This window comes from Cherax quadricarinatus, chromosome 10 (assembly GCF_038502225.1).
Source record: "Cherax quadricarinatus isolate ZL_2023a chromosome 10, ASM3850222v1, whole genome shotgun sequence".
Lineage (NCBI taxonomy): Eukaryota > Metazoa > Arthropoda > Malacostraca > Decapoda > Parastacidae > Cherax > Cherax quadricarinatus.
In genome coordinates this window covers 3831825-3853266 of record NC_091301.1, presented here as the reverse complement: position 1 = coordinate 3853266, position 21442 = coordinate 3831825, and the positions used below count along the sequence as shown (strand labels likewise).

The 21442-nt window shown below is 37.2% G+C and overlaps 1 protein-coding gene across 1 annotated transcript in view; it reads left to right on the top strand.

Annotated features, from left to right (window-relative positions):
* The first annotated feature begins 691 nt into the window (after positions 1 to 691).
* LOC128687895 (aldo-keto reductase family 1 member B1) overlaps positions 692 to 21442 on the top strand; it is a 33306-nt gene continuing 12555 nt past the window's right edge. Inside the window, exons 1-4 of the mRNA XM_053775469.2 lie at positions 692 to 948; positions 4277 to 4444; positions 7332 to 7448; positions 16605 to 16799. Of these exons, the coding sequence (XP_053631444.1) occupies positions 814 to 948; positions 4277 to 4444; positions 7332 to 7448; positions 16605 to 16799 (615 nt within the window). The 5' untranslated portion in view covers positions 692 to 813. The remainder of the gene's footprint in view (positions 949 to 4276; positions 4445 to 7331; positions 7449 to 16604; positions 16800 to 21442) is intronic.

Here is a 21442-nt window from a genome sequence, read left to right as displayed (position 1 = left end):
ATGTCGAAATGTTGCCACCCGCCGGGAATCGAACCCGGGCCCTCCGTGTGTGAAGCGGGAGCTTTAGCCACCAGACCACCAGGGTTATCCTTGGTAATTTACACATATGTTAAACTATGTATGATAACTGTACTTATGTGCATCTGTACCTAAATAAACTTAGTCTTAAAAACAAGGTTCCTTGATGTTGGTGAGGGGCTCTTGATTTAGGGAATTGGATCTGTGCTTCAGTTCCCCGAATTAAGCCTGAATGCCTTCCACATCCCCCCAGGTGCTGTATAATCCTCCGGGTTTAGCGCTTTCCCTTGATAATAATAATAATAATAATAATAATAATAATAATAATAATAATAATAATAATAATAATAATAATAATAATAATAATAGTCTTAAAAACTGCTTCCCTAAAGTCATTGCTTATAACAGTAGATTAATATTATCACTGTTTTAATCCTGTGGTTATTATTCTCAGCCAGGGGTTAAATAATTAATTATATTATTCCACTTAGGCTAGCGATAAACTTCAGCCGTTAACATTAATTTAGGCAACCACAATCTGGTTGCCAGTCGTATTATTTAATCCATGATAGACAAAAAAATGTTGTAAATGTACGAGACAATATATTTATCAAGAAATGCGATTTTGCTTTAATACAATGCTACGGCAGACATTTTTTCGGTTAAGGCAGGTTTATTAAGATGGAAAGTTAATGTCAAGTGGATGAAGAAGAGTGGCGCCATGAGAGGGAGGATGCCAGGACCGGCACTGTAGTAACTTTGTGTCAGTCAGCTGCCACCACCACCACCCAGGGTATGGTCACACGTCTTGCAGCTCTATTGTCACATTTCTCCGGCATTCTCCGCTATTCTACAATGGCAGTTCAAGTTCCATCAGTTACACTTAACAACGGCAAGAAGATACCCATTTTTGGCCTTGGCACTTGGAAGGTATATTGTAGAATGTCTTGTACATCTACATTAAGATGTGCATGTAACCCGTCGTAATAATTTGTGATATGTCTTAGTTTTAACATAATTTGCGTAAAAATATCATACTTGTAATATATGAAAGGTATCAATACTGGACTGGGGTTGCTTATGTAGTTTGAGTCCACGGCTTACATACTGAGTCACCGGATATCGATACTCGGCACGAATGGAAATAGTATTTGCCATGTTTCCTTACACCTGTCCATCTTCACCTAACAGTAAGTAGGTACCTGGGTGTTAGTAGACTGGTGTGGTTAAGTACTTTGCAGTTACCTTTATAATCTAATTACAATCTTTGCATACTTGTAGTTTACTAATATTTCGTGTCCTGCCAATGATTGCACCATATTTAATATGTAATACAGTAATGCTGCTGATTTAACTAGTTAATATTTTACATGGTGTCTTAGGTTCTTATCTTGCTGGCATGTGTGCTGTTTATCCAAGCCACGATGACTAGGTTTTACAAGGTTACACCCATATTACATACCTTTTGTGTGTTTCTGTAAATAGGTATGAGAAGTTAAATTTATTGGATCTGCATCTTGATCCAGGGAATTTATCTATGGTTCCCTTCCTTGACTCAAACCTGATGACCTCCCATTCCTCAAGTGCTGTATGGCCTATTGGTTTAGTGTCTCCTTCCTTGGTCAGTGGTAAGTTAGTTTATTCAGGTATATACAAGTAGTTACATAGATTATCATACATAACATATGTGTAGAGAACCTAGAAAATTTGTAGTTTTGCAAATACAGTATAAATTTGTACAGTGGTTCCTGGGGGCACCTCTGTACTGTGAGCATTCATGTGTACTGCAATACCTTAAAGAAAACCACTAGTACCAGTTTATGATAGTGTAAAGGTACTGTGTAGACTTTTTCAGAATGAAGCTTGGAAGTAGATTTTATCTGTGGGTAAGGACACTTGTGTACAGTTCAGGACATTTTAAGTTTATTCACGTATAAACACAGTTACATTGATTATCATACATAGCAGCATAAGTGACTTCATCAGTCTTATCCTTTCCATTAGGATTCATTAAGCTGCTTGTGTTAACAAGTTTCCTTTAATAAACTTCCCAAACTGGACACAAGTACACTTGTATCTACAGCTTGTCGGTATCGCTCATTTATAATCGAGATTTTGGGCCATTAACCTGAAGGGTTAGTAACCCAGGATAACACAATAGTGTTTTCATACTGGCTTATTTCCATCTGGTTTCTTTAATATTCTCTCAGGATGCAATCTGCACTAGTTGGCTAATGCTTGGGTACCTTACTGTTTGATGAACGGGGCAACAGGTGTAAGGACACTTGCCCAGTGTTTCCTTTTTTATAGAGATCAAAACCCTGGTTTCTCAGTATATGATTGAGGCCACTACCAATTAGGCTACCGGTTGACAAGTAATAGGTTTGGGTTGTGTGACCCTTATCTTACCAGTTTAACGCTTCCCCGTGAAACCACTCATTTTAATGCCAAAGTTTACAGGTTTCATAATGGAATTATTACATACATACTCTAGTACTTTATCATTTACTGTATTGTATAGCACACAAATTTTAAATTTGACAACCCCCTTCTAAGTGGTATAGAACCTGTACAGGTTTCGAGACATAATTTCTATTGTATATTAATACAAAATATATTCAGGTCATTTTTTACTTTGTAGACTAATACTACAGAATTATGTCAAAAACTGCAAAAATCTTTTCCTGCCCTTCCACTAGCATGTAACCCATTACAATCTTTTCACAACTGGAGTATATAAAATGTTTTAAACACCAGGCTGCATTTTACGACTCATGAAATCGTAATGACATGATTGCAAACAAACCATACTGCGACGGTCTGGAGTATTGAGGCTCTGATCGCAGGTTCTATCCCTGGCTGTGATGTGATGTGGTTTGCATTTTGTGGGTATTAAAGAAGTGTTTGCTTTTCCCTAGTAACTTCCAAGTGTTTTATAACTAACCCTTTCAGAATTTTGAGCTGTACACCATATTTTTGTTGTGTAGAGATTACAGATACACAAGCAATATGTATATGGTGTATAATTAAAAAAATATAGTACAGTATTGAATGTAGTATTTATTAATGTTATTATACTATATAAAGGTGGATTTTATGATATAACCCAGGATAACTTACACCTTTATGTATGGTTTAAAATCCATTTACTACCCTTCGATGCTTATCTCATCGAGATGCATGTACATGTATACTGTATATTCTAGCTAATGTACAGCCAGCACATAAAAATAAATTATATTGGCTCTTGCACAATTCACATTGTGCAGTACAAGTACAGAACATTACATATGCCAGCTGGAAGTGTTTGATACCAATATTAGCTTTGACAGTTTTAGTTCAGTAGTTTTGTAGCTGTGGTTTAATTTCAGCCATTTGAATTTTATCTGCCACACTTTTTCTAGCTAAGATTGATCCTGTCCTACATGTTTCCCTACAGTTGGCTTTTCAGTTTTTGGCTAATGCAGAGCATGTCATTCATGTGTGCCTTGGTAGCATTGTGCTTCATACAAAGTAACTTTACCCTGGCATTGTCTTAAGAGATGCAAACATTGATAAATATCCCAATCAATTTTGCTGATGTTACTTTTTAGATAGGTTCATTATGGCAATATTTATCCATTTAAGCTTGAATCTAGATTACATTGATATAGATGTATATGCAGGGGGTTGAATCAAAACTCTGGATCAGTATTTTTAATTTTTTTTTTTTTCTGGTTTGGTCAACTTCTGGTCTCCTGAGCCCAATCATACCTGCTCTTAAAAGTGTCTGGTGTTTTCCTCCTAGATTAATTATATTTTATATTTGAAAGATTTTTGGTGGCAGGAGATATCTAATGTCTTCCTTAGTAAAATAGATTTAGTATAATTATCCCAATTCTTAGTAGTAATTAAAGTGGTATTCTTTGTAAACTTTTAACAAGGTAAAGCTCAGAGGTTTGTTTTAGTGTAAAACAAAGGTGGCACATCAAAAATTTGCATAGCTTTCACCGTTTTCCTTACGGGAAGGGGATAAGAAAGTTCAGGGCAAATCTTCCCTGTAATCAGATTTCCTGCAAACAAGCACGAAGTTGAGTCTAAGGTGATAGTTTTCATCTTATTTGGAGCAGTATCTTTTAAAGATTATTTTGCAGTTTTTCAAGCATCTTGGATACCATAACAGAAATTATACTATTTGCCTTGCATTATTTTATCTATACATGCACTGTACTACATTACTGCCCAAAATTTGATAAAATTCTTCTTTTTATTTCATAAGTCAAAGCCTGGAGAAGTAACACAAGCTGTCAAGGATGCCATTAATTGTGGGTATCGCCATTTTGACTGTGCACTCGTTTATGGTAATGAGCCAGAAGTTGGTGCTGCTATTAAGGCCAAAATTGATGATGGAACTGTAAAGCGTGAAGATCTCTTCATTACTAGTAAGGTATGTGAGTTTGTGTTTATTAAACACACACATATTGCCCTTAGGCTTAAATGTAGACAGTACAGTATTTTCTAATAAATTATACTTTTTTTTTTGTGTGTGTTGTCTTCGTGATGTACAAAGTACACTTAATGGCTACCATATCCAGTATATCCAATCCAGTATAGAATGGGTAAAATAACTAGAAAACAGTTGAAAAGGTACTCGTCAGCACTTACCAGTCTGATTAGAAGGTCAAAAAAATTGTATTATGAAAATAGATTACATAACATCAAAGGTGATATGAAAAAAATCTGGAAAACTCTATCTGAAATTCTTGGAACTAAAAAGTTATCCAAAAACAAAACAATCAAACTAACAAAATCAGATGAACCCCTACTCACTCCAACCGAAACAGCAAACAGACTTAATGTTTTCTTCTCCACCATAGGAAAAAATCTAGCAAACAAAATACCAAGCACAAACACCCGTCCATCAGACTGCCTCATAGATACCTACCCAAATACGCTATTCCTAGCTCCAACCAACCCCATTGAAGTTACGCTCATCATAAACACCCTTAAAAACAAGGCGGGAGACATAAACAACTTGCCTGCTTTTATGTACAAAAAAGCTTCTCAATAATTGTCACAATTATTGCAACACTCTTTAACAAATCCATTGAATCATCTACCTTCCCAACAATCCTCAAACTAGCGAGGGTCACTCCGATCCATAAAGGAGGTGACCAAGCTGACTTGAATAACTATAGACCAATATCTACCTTACCACTGCTCTCTAAAATCTTCGAAAAATTAATTCATAGACGGATCTATTCCTACCTCGTTTCACACAACATATTAAACCCTTGTCAATTTGGATTCAGGAATAATAAAAGCACAAATGATGCAATCGTACACATGCTAGAACTAATATATACCGCACTCGAAAAGAAAAGTCCCGCTGGGCATTTTCATTGGTTTACGTAAAGCTTTCGATAGAGTCGACCATGAACTGCTGTACTCCAAATTAATGCATTATGGTATCAGAGGCCACTCCCTCAACTACCTAAAATCATACCTTAGTAACAGAACTCAATATGTGTATGCAAATGATGCAAACTCTTCCACCCAACCAATCACAGTAGGAGTCCCACAAGGAAGCGTCCTTGGACCACTCCTCTTTATCATCTACATCAATGATCTACCGAATGCATCACAGCTACTCAAACCCATATTTGCAGATGACACTACATGTGTCTTTTCCCACCCAAACAGTCATACTAGCAAACAGTCAATGCTGAATTACAGAAAATATCTGCCTGGATGATGACTAACAAACTTACCCTGAACACTGATAAAACCTATTTCATTCAGTTTGGAAACAGAGCTGCAAATGATCCAATTAACATAATGCTAAATGCATCATCAGCCACAAGACTCAGAGGGAAAATTCCTAGGTATCCACCTTGACAGTAGCCTTAAGTTCTGGATACACATCTGTATAGTCCTTGTGGCTTAGCGCTTCTTTTTGATTATAATAATAATAATCTGGATACACATACAACAAATCACCAAGAAAATCTCCAAACTGTAGTTATACTATCAAAGATAAGGTACTACATTCCACAATCAGCTCTTCTGGCACTGTACCATTCACTCATATACCCTTATCTTACATATGGAATTTGTGCATGGGGATCAACAACATCCATTCACCTAAAACCCCTAATAACCCAGCAAAAGGCAGCAATAAGAATGATAACAAATTCCCACTCCTGCCAGCATACTCCACCAATTTTCATGAGTCTGAATCTGCTCACCATTAAGAACATCCATACTTATTCATGTGCCTACTACATACACAGAACAATACACGCAAATATAAACCCTCCACTCAAACTTCTCGCCAACCTAAACAAGACACACGACCACAACACAAGACAGAGATCTCTTTTTGATACCTCGTGTCCATATCACACTGTGTAAAAACTCTATGCACATAAAGGGCCCCAAAATATGGAATTCATTACCAGAAGATATTAAAGTAACCCAGTCTGAAAATCAATTTAAGACTCTTCTCAAAAGCCACTTAATCACCCTAGACTAAATGCCAAATACTTAGTACACACTTACTCACCTATGTACTCCCACATCATAACTGAAACTATCACTTTGAACCTTTTATCCATTGTTGACAGGAATATAATTGAATCATTGTTTTTCACAAAAAGCATTTTCGAATATAAATATATCTTTGTATTATACAAATTTTGATTCATTTACAATTAATATTCTACTGTACAACTATGAAATAATTACTATCCTACTGTACAACTATGATATACTCCTTAGTGTTAAGTAGACTGTAAGCCAATAATGTTAAGTTGACCCATAATGCCTAGGCATAATAGAGGCTCTCTTTGCATTGTAACACACTATTGTAAAGACAAAATCTCAATGTACTGTTTGCAAAGACAAAATAAATAAAAATAAATAAAAATAAAATAAAAAGGTTTCCACTGGCTGGAGTTGAATAGGTAAAAAAAAAAAAAAAAAAAAAAAGTTACAAAGCAGAAGCCACATTTTTCACAGGAACAGGCCATCCTATACTCCAAAAAGTAGGCATGACAGGATTCAGAAAGCAAGCTGGGGTGGGATCCAGAGATCTGATTCCTTAAGAGACATTAAGGGCACGGCAAATGACTTTAGCTAAAATGTATATTACTTTAATGTATGCTGTGTGTTTTCCTTCAGGAAGAGGCACATTGTTCTTTTATTACAATAATAAATTTCTTAACATTCATTTTTTTTTTCTCCATGAAACTTTTTTTTTTTTTTTTTTTTATGATGTCACTGATATACAAATTGAACTCGAGATTTTAATTTGTTCTATGTTTATTTTGCAGTTGTGGAACACCTTCCATAGCAAGAAGTTAGTGATCCCTTCTTTGAAGGAGTCTTTGACCAACTTGGGACTTGATTACTTGGACTTGTACCTCATCCACTGGCCCATGGGCTATAAAGTAAGTTCTGCAGAAAATTTAGTGTAATAAAAGCTCTTTCTTTGCACTGTTATTGATTAACTTTATTACATCTCTCATTGCAACTAAGAAAGCAAACTAATGAAAATGTTTAGGTTTTTGATATTTTGTTTAGCTTTCTGAAAGGCTTATGATTCCATTTCTTCATTTTATTTATCCTAAAAATTTTAAATGGATTTTTTATATTTTTAGTATATGGTTCGTATATTGTAACATTACTAAGCTTCAATCTTGGTGGCTCTCGCTTCACACGGCGAGGGCCTGGGTTCGATTCCCAGCCAGAGTAGAAACATTGGGCGTGTTTCTTTCCACCTGTTGTCTATGTTCCCCATCAGTAAAATGGGTACCTGGGTGTTAGTCGACTGGTGTGGGTCGCATCCTGGGACACTGACCTAATTTGCCCGACATATGGAGCATAACAAGGGGCTTTCTATAGTAGTATGTCATTGTTGTCGGCTAGGCCTGTATACCATGTACATGTACTTGTAGTAAATAAAGATATTATTATATATTATTAGATTAACAATACATTTAATCTTTTTCTTAGAACTAATTCTACCATAGTAACAGCCATTTTAAGTTACAACAGAAATATTTTTCACCTGTTCACTAGTAGAAAGGTAAATTATGGCAAAATATTGATACCATAATTATATCAGAATTTAGAGCCTTGTAATAATGTTATTCTTTCAGTTTTCAAAAGTAAATGCTAGCAATCATTGAAAACATACAAAGAAAACAGTTTTGTGGCAATGAAATTGAGAAAAAAAAAGTACTCTTGCATAGATCAAAGTTATTGATGCCAATGTCACTCGACCCTTTGAGGGTCGAGAGGCCCTCTCCTAAACTTGTTTTCAGGGTCGAAAATTTTTCGGAATTTTTTTTTTTTTTTATGAAAAGAGAGAATCTTTCTGGATCATAATGACACTAAAAGTATGAAATTTTATGGAAAATGTGAGAAATTATGATCACATGAATTTAGTGGTCTCGACGATGTTAACGCATCGGCGATTTCACCCACTTTGAGCCCTATTTTCGGCCAATTCCAGTGTACTAGTAGACAAAAATCATAACTATTTTGCTAGAACTCCATTATTTCTATAGAATGAGTACAAGAAACCAACCATTTACTGATTTCAACTATCCAATAAAGTGGTCAGAAATTAGCAATTTTGGCAATTTCACAATTTCAAAAGATGCCAATTTCCAAATAGGGTCCAGAATAAACAAGACAAACATTCCTGGAAATTAAAATAGCATTTCCTCTGTGCATTAGTCATGTCCCTAGGCCCCTCTTACATTTCTTTTGCTTTCCATGTTGAATTTTTATTCTCGCAAAAAAAATAGAATTACTGTTATGCAGACTACTGAATTAGTGTAGAAATGGTATAAATAATATCAGCGCACTTGTGAAAGAATATTAGACTTGCCAGTTGACATGCATTGGACATGGCATGATTTATTTACTTTTGAACTTTGGCAAAATTTGAACATTTCTGCTACTTTGAGTTCAATTTCAAGGTACTTTTCATTGTGAAACCAGTCAAAATCATCTCAATTTCTGTAATGTCTTTCATTCTATAAAATGAGACCAGGAAACTAGAATACAGTCATAAATACCATTCAAAAATACAATGCAAAGTCACTGTTTTAAACCAAAAACATGGTCAGTTTTTTTTTTCTCATTACGCACTATGTGCTGCAGGATTTTTTTTTATACTGTGCACACTGACCACATAGACCCATTCTTTCATATGTAGGCCTACCAGCTTTCTCTCGTTAGATTTGAAGGCGCTAGAATTTACGTGTACTAGTACGTCGATAACCTTGGTGCATAAGCCATACTAGTACGTCGGAATCCCTGAAAGGGTTAAACAGTCCTAAAATGTGCTGTGAGCAGAAAAATTTAGCCTAGACATGAGTGGGTCTGTGCAATGAGTGTGCATAGTATAAAAAAAATAAATCCTGCCTCACAGAGCATGATGGGAAAAACAAATCTCTGACCTTGTTTGGTCTACAATAGCAACTTTGAGGTGATTTCTAGGATATTTTTTATGGTTTTATTGGCTTTCTGGATATCCCTTGATAGAATGGTTCATTCCTGGGCTCAAGGTAGCAGAAATGCTAGATTTTTTGACTTTCCAGAGGAAAGCGACAGTGTTACGAGAACCAGGAAGGTGACGTGGTGGATAATAACTTTAAAAAAAAGGGAAATAGTTCTACTAGTGATGTTATTCAAATCACTTGTGCTGTCTCATTTGGAACGCTACTGGGAATGTCTTAGTCCTAAATATGTACTTGCTGGAGGGGAGGAGAGATGCATATATATCTGGAAAGTAAGTACGTACATGGGGGATTTTCCCAAATCTGCACACTGCCATAAGTGTGGAGTGGGAGATACGGGAAAGTGTAAAAAATAAACCCAGTGAAAAGCAGGGGCACCGTAGTTACAATAAGGGAAATTAATGTCCATGGCCCCAAACTATTCAGCATCTTACCAAAAGATATCAAACACTGCTGGGATAAGTATAGAAGTTTTGAAGAGGAAACTGGACAAGTATCTTAACCAGGTGCCAGATAATCCAGGAATAGCCTGACTGACTAGGTAAGCCCCAGACGACCTTGGCTCTAGGCCGAACTCTGGGAGTAGGAAAAAAACTGAACTCGTCAAAGGTATAGGTATATTAAATGATAGTAGAGCTTTTTCCCCTTTTCTCTAGTCTCTCTTGCATTATTACTAGGTCTGCTTTAATTATTGGGACACCATAAACCATAACCAATCATCCCTAGATATATTTTATCCGATTAATTGAAAATGGAGGGAAAGTTTATGCACTAGGCCTATGGACACACTGAACAGGAAATGTTACTTTAGTAGCTGCAAAGTCTACAGTGTTTAATTTGGGCTATTTTTAAATTGGGATTTTCTAAAATGTGGAAAACTGGCCAAATTAGAAACTTGTGCATTTCATGTCGAAGTTCCGATAGCTAATTGTACACTTTCTTGTGTTCAGTCGATAGAATGGCAGGCATACTAATGAAATAGCTTAGAATTTGCTTGAATTTAGCAATGGAATTGGCTTAAAATAGGAATTAAAATAAGCAAAATTGCCAATGCATAATTTGCACCTAGACTGCCAACCTTGTGCCTGCATAATTCCATAAGATTTTTCCATCAGATTTCATATTTTTTGTCATCATCATCAGAAAAATTCTCTACCATTTCAGAGGAATTAAATTTTTAAATTCCCAACATTGTCAGCACTTAATTTCAAGGGTCCTGACAGTGTATGGATTAAGAGTGGCAGTAATGTACTGGAAGGTTTGTGGTTTTGTGAAATTAAATAGCTAAATGGGGTTAAATAAACATGGGGATGACCTTAAATGCTTAGGTGGAAAATGTGTACAGTTGACCTCTGCTTAAAGAGCATGCATTGTAATTTTTTTTATAACCAGAATAAAAATACACACACAAAAAAAAAATCCTCTGAATTTGCCCATAGTGAGATTTTGTGCTCGCATAACCTTATGCTAGGTAATTGACATAAAGCACAGTTTGTATACATCTAGTTAATAGCTCACTGTAAAAAAAATTATACAATGCATCAGCATATTTTATATAAAAAGTGAGGGAAAATAAAAATTTGAACAATTCTCCAAAAATTTTAATACAGAAATTCACATTAGTTTAGCTACTGTACCATATAAGAACCCACCACATCTTTGCTGCAACATTTAATCCCAATGCCACTCGCCCTTATAAATGTCTTAGCACCACTATACTCTCATACATTTACCTTTTTCTTCCATATATAAACTTTTCTTACCCGATATATTAAAATGCCCTTTTTCCCCCTCCCCTCTTCCATTCTATGGTTCTCCTTGTCTTTCATAGATGCATCTACCAACTTGTCTATTCTCATATCTCGGTATGTTCACTTACTCCATACTCCTTCAATTTTGGTTACTCCATTGTTTTTTCTATTAGATATGAGGTATATACGAGTTACATACATAGCAGCAGTAGTATGCATTGTTCAGAAGTATATCTAATCATATCAGTTAGAAATGTAAAATATTTCATGAAAAAGATCTACAGTGGACTCTCGGCTAACAATTTTAATCCGTTCCAGAGAGCTTGTCCTTAACCGATTTTATCGTTAGCGGAATTAATTTGCCCCATAAGAAATAATGGAAATCCAATTAATCTGTTCCAGACACCCAAAAGTGTTAAAAAAAAATTTTTTCACATGAAATATACAATTTCTTACACAGAAAACAATGATACATGAAGAATAAATACTACATGAAGAATAAATGACACTTACCTTTATTGAAGATGTAGCGATGAGATGGGAGGACGGGAGATGGAGGTATATTATTGTTTGGAAGGGGAATCCCCTTCCATTAGGATTTTAGGTACCAAGTCCTTTTCCGGGGTTACCTCCCTTTTTTTAATGCCACTGGGAACAACTTGACAGCCACTGGACCTCTGTCGCACCAAAAATCTGTCCATAGAGCTCTGTATCTGGCATTCCTTTAAGATTTTCCTAAAATGGGCCACAACATTGTCATTGTAAAAGTCGCCAGCAAGACTTGCAATAGCTGTCAGGGTGATGTTTTTCCATAAAGACTTGCATCTTTGTCCACATTGTACAAATGTCCTTGATCGTTGAAGAAGGCAACTTCCTCCATCTCTCTCCCCTCCTCTGAAGCAATTTCCTCAGTTGTGGTCTCTTGCTGTTGCAGATGCTCTTGCAGCTCATCAGTAGTTAGTTCTTCATCATCCTCCACCAAATCTTCCACATCCTCCTCGCTAACCTCCAACCCTATGGACTTTCCAATTGGCACAATAGATTCCACAACTGGTATAGACTCCTCAGGGTTAGCCCCAAACCTTTCAAAATCCCACTTGTACGCTTTGTGGCCACAATTTCCTCCAAGCAGAGTTCAAGGTCCAGTTAGTCACTCCCTCCCAAGCCTTACCTATAAGGTTTATGCAACTGAGGATACTAAAGTGATTTTTCCAAAACTCTCTTAGGATCAATTCAGTGTCGGAGGTCACTTCAAAGCACTTTTGAGACACTGCTTTGGTGTACAGTTTTTTTGAAATTTGAGATGACCTGCTGGTCCATGGGCTGGAGGAGAGGAGTGGTATTAGGAGGCAAAAAATTCGCTCTGGCAAGTCTGGAGGATGAGCATTATCATTGTCTAATACCAGGAGGCACTTGCAGTCCAATTTATTTTCCAGGAGGTAATTTTTCAGTGGGGCCAAGCACATGATAGAACCAATCATGGAAAATGTCAGTGACCCATGCCTTACTGTTTGCCCTCCACATCACACACAAATTAGCCTTGACAACACTGTTTTTCTTGAACACACTGGGAGTTTGAGTGATAGACGAGTAGAGGCTTCACTTTGCAATCCCCACTAGCATTACTACAAAACAGTTAGCCTGTCTTTAAAAAAAACCATACCATGGGTGGGGATAGAACCTGCGATCAAAGTCTCAAAACTCCAGTTTAGCCTGTCTTTCATAGGCTTGTGTCCTGGCAGTGCTTTTTCCTCCTGTACAATGTAGGTCCTGTGGCATTTTCTTCCAAAATAAGCCTGTTTCGTAACAAACACTTGTTGGGGTTTAAATTTTTCAGCCTCTATGTACTCCTTGAATTCCTGCACATATTTTTCAGCCGCTTTTTGGTCACAACTGGCAGCCTCACCATGCCTTATCACACTGTGTATGCCACTACAATTCTTAAATCTCTCAAACCAACGTTTGCTGTCCTTAAATTCGCTAACATCACCACTAGTTCCAGGCATTTTTTTTAATTAAATCATCATGCAACTGCTTTGCCTTTTCACATATGATTGACTGTGAAACACTGTCTCTTGATAATTGTTTGTCATTGATCCACACCAATAACAGTATCTCCACATCTTTGAGTATTTGTGATCTCTGTTTTGTAAGCATACTTGCACCTTTTGCAACAACAGCTTCCTTGATTGCCTTTCTGTTGGCCAAGATAGTAGCAATGGTTGATTTGGGGTTTGTTGTACAACCGGGCCAGCTAAGAGCCACGCACTCCACTTTCATACTTTGCAGTTATCTCTTTCTTCAATTCGATTGTACACCTCACCCTTTTTACCCTAGGGTTGGCACTAGAAGCTTTCTTGGGCCCCATGGTGGCTTATTTAAGTTACAAGCACTAAAACCAATGGAATAATACAAAATGTATCGAATGTATGCGTGGAACCTAGGTAGTAGGTTGGTAAACAGCAACCGCCCAGGGAGGTACTACCGTCCTGCCAAGTGAGTGTACAATGAAAACCTGTAATTGTTTTACATGATGGTAGGATTGCTGGTGTCTTTTGTCTGTCTCATAAACATGCAAGATTTCAGGTATGTCTTGTTACTTCTACTTGCACTTAGGTCACACGACACATACATGTACAAGCATGCATATACACACCCCTCTAGGTATTCTTCTATTTTCTTTCTAGTTCTTGTTTATTTCCTCTTATCTCCATGGGGAAGTGGAACAGAATTCTTCCTCCGTAAGCCATGCGTGTTGTAAGAGGCGACTAAAATGCCAGGAGCAAAGGGCTAGTAACCCCTTCTCCCGTATAAATGACTAAATTTAAGAGAAACTTTCCTTTTTCTTTTTGGGCCACCCTGCCTTGGTGGGATATGGCCGGTGTGTTGAAAGAAAGAAAGTATGCGTGGAACCGTCCGCACTGGCTTGTGAACAATGGCATACTAGCTGAAGGAAGGGCTGGGGCGCACTCAGGCTGAACGGCCAGGTGGATGTGTTCGGGACAATTGTCCTTAACAGAGTTTTTCATCATTAGCCGAGCCAATATTTTTAGGCTAAAATGCATCGCTAGCCGATGTCATCTTTAACCAAGGGTCAACTGCATTTTCTTATAAGAACACATTGCCTGAATAATTAAGTGAAAAGTCTGGAAATCATGTGATACTGAGTAGACTAACTTGCTGGTTAAGATTCTTAATATCAGGCTACAGATTTATACACCCTCCAAGTCAACCTATTTTGCTCCCTCCTCCCTAAATAACTGAACCACCTCAATAACCCCTGTTCAGCCCTCTGAACAATACTTTTAGTGACTCCACACTTTCTACTAATTTCCACACTACGAATTCTCTGCATAATATTTACACCACACTGCCCTTAGCACATCATCTCCATTGCTTCCAGCCTCTTTCTCGCTGCAGCATTTACAACCTACACTTCACACCCATATAAGAGTGTTGGTAACACTATACTCTCGTACATTCCCTTTTTTGCTTCCATGTATAACTTCCCCCCTCTCTCTGTATATCTCTCTTCTCTCTGTATCTCTCTCTTCTCTCTCTGTATCTCTCTCTGTATCTCTCTCTTCTCTCTCTGTATCTCTCTCTTCTCTCTCTGTATCTCTCTCTTCTCTCTCTGTATCTCTCTCTTCTCTCTCTGTATCTCTCTCTTCTCTCTCTGTATCTCTCTCTTCTCTCTCTGTATCTCTCTCTTCTCTCTCTGTATCTCTCTCTTCTCTCTCTGTATCTCTCTCTTCTCTCTCTGTATCTCTCTCTGTATCTCTCTCTTCTCTCTCTGTATCTCTCTCTGTATCTCTCTCTGTATCTCTCTCTTCTCTCTCTGTATCTCTCTCTTCTCTCTCTGTATCTCTCTCTTCTCTCTCTGTATCTCTCTCTTCTCTCTGTATCTCTCTCTTCTCTCTGTATCTCTCTCTTCTCTCTCTGTATCTCTCTCTTCTCTCTGTATCTCTCTCTTCTCTCTCTGTATCTCTCTCTTCTCTCTCTGTATCTCTCTCTTCTCTGTATCTCTCTCTTCTCTGTATCTCTCTCTGTATCTCTCTCTTCTCTCTCTGTATCTCTCTCTTCTCTCTCTGTATCTCTCTCTTCTCTCTCTGTATCTCTCTCTTCTCTCTCTGTATCTCTCTCTTCTCTCTCTGTATCTCTCTCTTCTCTCTCTGTATCTCTCTCTTCTCTCTCTGTATCTCTCTCTTCTCTCTCTGTATCTCTCTCTTCTCTCTCTGTATCTCTCTCTTCTCTCTCTCTCTCTCTTCTCTCTCTCTCTCTCTTCTCTCTCTCTCTCTTCTCTCTCTGTATCTCTCTCTTCTCTCTCTGTATCTCTCTTCTCTGTATCTCTCTCTGTATCTCTCTGTATCTCTCTCTGTATCTCTCTCTTCTCTCTCTGTATCTCTCTCTTCTCTGTATCTCTCTGTATCTCTCTCTTCTCTCTCTGTATCTCTCTCTTCTCTGTATCTCTCTGTATCTCTCTCTTCTCTCTCTGTATCTCTCTCTTCTCTCTCTGTATCTCTCTCTTCTCTCTCTGTATCTCTCTCCTCTCTCTCTGTATCTCTCTCTTCTCTCTCTGTATCTCTCTCTTCTCTCTCTGTATCTCTCTCTTCTCTCTCTGTATCTGTATCTCTGTATCTCTCTCTCTTTCTGTATCTCTCTCTATCTCCCAGATACCTCAATGCAAGACTCGCCTTTTTACTTTCATCAGTTCTGTGATTCTTATCCTTCATAAACCCATCTGCTGACAGATCTACTCCCAAATATCTGAATATGTTCACTTCTTCCATACTCCCTCTCTCCAATGTGATATCCAGTTGTTCTTTACCTAACTTGTTTGATACCCTCATCACCTTACTCTTATCTATGTTCACTTTCAGCTTTCTTTACACACCCTCCCTGTATAAATTACTAAATTTAAAGTGGAAAAACTTTAGTTTTTCTTTTTAGGTCACCCTGCCTTGGTGAGATACGGCCGGTTCGTCAAAAGAAAATTATGTACAACCTTAATACTGTATTCTGTACATCTATTATGTAATGGCATTTGTTGTATTCTCAGATCTATAAAATTGTTTACAATTAATTCTAGGTTAGTTGTACAGGAGTTACACAGCTGCACTCTGAAGGATGGGTGTTAATGTTGAAGGTTTTATAACTAGTGTAGGCATGCCTCTGGCAAGACAGTGATGGAGTGAATGATGAAAGTTTCTTTTTTGGGACACCCTGGTTTGGTGGGAAACTGCCGATGTGTTAATAATTTTTTTTTTTTTTTTAATTACTGTTACTATTATTGTTATATATTTTCTTATTTTAAACATTCCAGGAAGGAGGAGAAAAGTTCCCACAAGATGCCAGTGGAAAAGTACTGTACAGTGATGTTGACTATGTTGACAGTTGGCTTGAATTGGAAAAGGCTGTTTCTTTGGGTCTTGTCAAGTCCATTGGTTTATCCAACTTTAACAAGGATCAGATAGAACGTATCCTTGAGCATGGCAAGATTGTTCCAGTAACCAACCAGGTACAGTATGTGTTTCTTCTGGGATCCCTGTTAGTTTTCCAGGAAGTTTTTTAGGATCAGCATTAGCATTCCAGCATAATATTATGATGTGGAGTGAAGAGCAGTGAGTATGAATGTCATTTGTTTTCAAGATTGTGATTAATAAGGTCATAGTGTTGGCTGTACAGTGGAACCTCAGTATGCAACCTTAATTCATTCCATAAGGCTGTTCGAGTGCCACTCCATTTGAGTATCGAACAAGTTCTTCCCAACCAATTTTCTGTTTGGTTGGCTGTTATCACTAATCGTCGTAGGCCCCATGGTGACTTGTTTATACAAATCCAAAAAAAAAAAATGCCAAAAAATGCGGAGGAACACGAAATAGTTTACAGCGAAGTTCTGGCAGGTCGTATTTGTTTGCTAGAGTGCTGAGCTGGTCATATACTGAGGTTCCACTGTGTTTTCTGATAGCTGCCTTTTGAGTGATTGTATTGAGATAGCCAGTGCATCCCCAGGCACTGATATGGATATGAGCATTAAATTTAAATTTATTACCCAGGATTAGACTTAGTGCTAGTCATTTAACCCTTAACCCTTTCAGGGTCCACAGGCCCTCTCAAAGACTTGTTCTCAGGGTCCCCCAAAATTCAAAAAAAAAAAAAAAAAAAAATTTCTTGTGAAATGATAGAGAATCTTTTCCCGATCATAATGACACCAAAAGTATGAAATTTGATGGAAAACTTACGGAATTATGCTCTTGCGAAGTTAGCGGTCTCGACGATGTTTGCGCATTGGTGATTTTGCCCACTTTGAGCCCTATTTTTGGCCAATTCCAGTGTACTAGTCTACAAAAATCATAATTATTTCGCTAGAACTCCATTTTTTCTATCGAATGAGTACAAGAAACCACCCATTTACCAATTTCAACTATCCAATACAGTGGTCAGAATTTAGCAATTTTGCTAATTTCACACAAATTTCAAAAGATGCCAATTTCCGAATAGGGTCCAGAATAAACAAGAAAGACATTCCTGGCACTAAAATAACATTTCCTCTGTTCATTAGTCACGTCCCCACGCCCCTCTTACATTCTTTTGCTTTCCACTTTGAATTTTTATTCTCACAAAAAAAAATAGAAGATTTACTGTTATGCAGACTACTGCATTAGTATAGAAATGGTATAAATAATATCAATGCACTTGTGAAAGAATATTAGACTCACCAGTTGACGTGTATTGGACGCATAGCATGATTTGTTTACTTTTGAACTTTGGTAAAAATCAAACATTTCTGCAACTTTGAGCTCAATTTCAAGGTACTTTTCATTGTAAAACTAGTCAAAATCATCTAAATTTCTGTAATATGTCTTCCATTCTATAAAATGAGACCAGGGAACTAGAATACAACAATAAATACCATATGAAAATACAGTGCAAAGTCACTGTTTTAATCCAAAAACACGGTCAGTTTTTTTTTTCTCATTACGCACTGTGTGCTGCATGATTTTTTTTTACCACGCACACTGACCACATAGACCCATTCTTTCATATGTAGGCCTACCAGCTTTCTCTCATTAGATTTGAGGGCGCTAGAATTTAGGCGTACGTACTAGTACGTCAAAAACCCTGGTGCGTAAGCCGTACTAGTACGTCAAAAACCCTGGTGCGTAAGCTGTACTAGTACGGTCGAAACCCTGAAAGGCTTAAGATACTTTTATCTTTCAAGTGATGACTGCTTTGTCAAGCTCTTTTATTTGCAATTTTTTTTTAGTCTAAACTGACAAGGAAACTGTAGATTATTTGGTTAAAACTATAGTACAGCTTCTTGTGGATTACTTTCCTAAATATTTTTATAGTATTTGTAGACTAGGTATTAGTCTGTATTAACACTAGTTGAATCCCCACCTTTGTGGATGGATGTTATCTTTGATATTTTGAGACTACCTGGAAAGATTTGATTTTAAAGAATTGCTTGAAAGGACTGCAATACTACCAGCATTATAGTTTGCTGTAGATTTGTTACTAGCTGTATTTTTAACCCTTTCACTGTAGACCCCTGCTCACAAACTAGCTCTGTGTTGGAGAATTTTCACAAAAAAAAAAACTTCCTGATGGTAATGACACCAAAAGTACAAAATTTGATGGAAAACTTATGGAATTACGCTCTCACGAAGTTAGTGCTTTTGGCAGTATTTACACATCGGCGATTTCGCCCACTTTGAGCCCTATTTTCGGCCAATTCCGTTGTACCAGTTGACCAAACTCATAACTATTTTGCTAGAACTCCATTTGTTCTCTCAGTTGAGTACAAGAAACTGCCCATTTACTGATTTCAGCTACTTAATAAAGTGATCAGAAATTGGTAATTTGGCCAATTTCATAAACGATTCGAGCAAGGCCAATTTCAAAATAGGGTCCAGAATTAACACTACAAACATTCCTAGCACTAAAATAACATTTTTCTCTGTTCATTAGTCACGTCTCCAGGTCCCTCTTATATTATGCTTTCTTTCCATTTTGATTTTTTATTCACAATAGATTTTTTTTTTTTTTTCTCAACAAGTCGGCTGTCTCCCACCGAGGCAGGGTGACCCAAAAAAGAAAGAAAATCCCCAAAAAGAAAATACTTTCATCATTCAACACTTTCACCACACTCACACATTATCACTGCTTTTGCAGAGGTGCTCAGAATACAACAGTTTAGAAGCATATACGTATAAAGATACACAACATATCCCTCCAAACTGCCAATATCCCAAACCCCTCCTTTAAAGTGCAGGCATTGTACTTCCCATTTCCAGGACTCAAGTCCGACTATATGAAAATAACTGGTTTCCCTGAATCCCTTCACTAAATATTACCCTGCTCACACTCCAACAGATCGTCAGGTCCCAAGTATCATTCGTCTCCATTCACTCCTATCTAACACGCTCATGCACGCTTGCTGGAAGTCCAAGCCCCTCACCCACAAAACCTCCTTTACCCCCTCTTTCCAACCCTTTCGAGGACGACCCCTACCCCTCCTTCCTTCCCCTATAGATTTATATGCTTTCCATGTCATTCTACAGATTTACTGTTATGCAGACTACTGCATTATTGTAAAAATGATATAAATAATATAAGCTCATTTGTGAAAGCATATTAGACCCACCAGTTGACGTGTCTTGAACACACGTGATTTGTTTACTCTTTAACATGTGCAAAAATCGAACATTTCCACTACTTTGAGCTCAATTTCAAGATACTTTGTCTGAAAACCATTCAAACTCCTCTATTCCTGTAATATATCTTCCATTCTATCAAATGAGACCAAGAAAACTAGAATACAACCATAAATACCACATGAAAATACTCCACAAAGTCGGTGTTTTAAACCAAAAACACTGTCAGTTTTTTTTTCTTGTTATGCACTGCGTGCTGCAGGATTTTTTATACTGCACACACACTGAGCACGCAGACCCATTCTCTCACATGTAGGTCTACCAACTTTCTCCCGCTAGATTTGAAGCCGCTAGAATTTTGGCGCAATATTACTTCAACACTGGCTTGCAATCCGTAATATGGCACCAACAGTGACAGGGTTAAGCATTCGTTATTGTGGGTATGTCTGAGGAAGTGATAGGAGTAAAGTGAAAGGAATTAGGTTAGTCACCAGTCAGATAGCTGCTGATGTTATGATACTCTTAACCCTTTCAGGGTCCAGAGGCCAAATTTCAAAGTGTGCACCAGGGTCCAAGAATTTTCAAAAAATAATTTTGTTATTTTTTCTTTTGAAATGGTAGAGAATCTTTTTCTGAAGGTAATAAAACAAAAAGTACGAAATTTGATGGAAAATTGATGAAATTATGCTCTCGCGAATTTTTTTTTTTTTTTTTTTTTTTTTTTTTTTTTTTTTGTGTCGGCGATATTTACGCATCGGCGATTTTGCCGACTTTGACTCTCATTTTAGGGCAATTACAGTATTCCAGTCAACCAAATTCTTAGCTATTTCACTAGTATTACTTCTGTTCTATCGATTGAGCACAAGAAATCGCCCAGTCAACTGTTTCAACAACAAAATAAAGTGACTGGAAATTGGTAATTTGGGAGGGGTGTTAATGTTGCAGTTTAAAAACTGTAGTGTAACGCACCCTTCTGGCAAGACAGTGATGGAGTGAATGATGGTGGAAGTTTTTCTTTTTCGGGCCACCCTGCCTTGGTGGGAATCGGCCAGTGTGATAAAAAAAAAAAAAATCCAATTTCAAAAGTACTTTCAAAAATACTTTCAAAAGTATTTCAAAGTATTCTAATTTCAAAATAGGGTCCAGGATAAACAATGCAGGCATTCCTGGCACTAAACTAACATTTCCTCTGTTCCTTAGTTATGTTTTCAGGCTTTACAAATGAATTCCATTTTGATTTTTTATTCACATAATGAATTTTTATTCAAACCCAAAAAATAGAAGATTTACTGTTATGCAGTACTGTAATAATTGTGTAAATAATATCACCACATTGATGAATGTATATTAGACCCACCAGCTGTCATGTATTAGACTTGAGGTCATTTGTTTACTCTTCAACATTGGCAATAATTTAACATTTCTGCTACTTTGAGCTCAGTTTCAAGCCATTTCTAGTACTTAAATCAATCAAAATCATCTCCATTTCTGTAGTATATCTTGC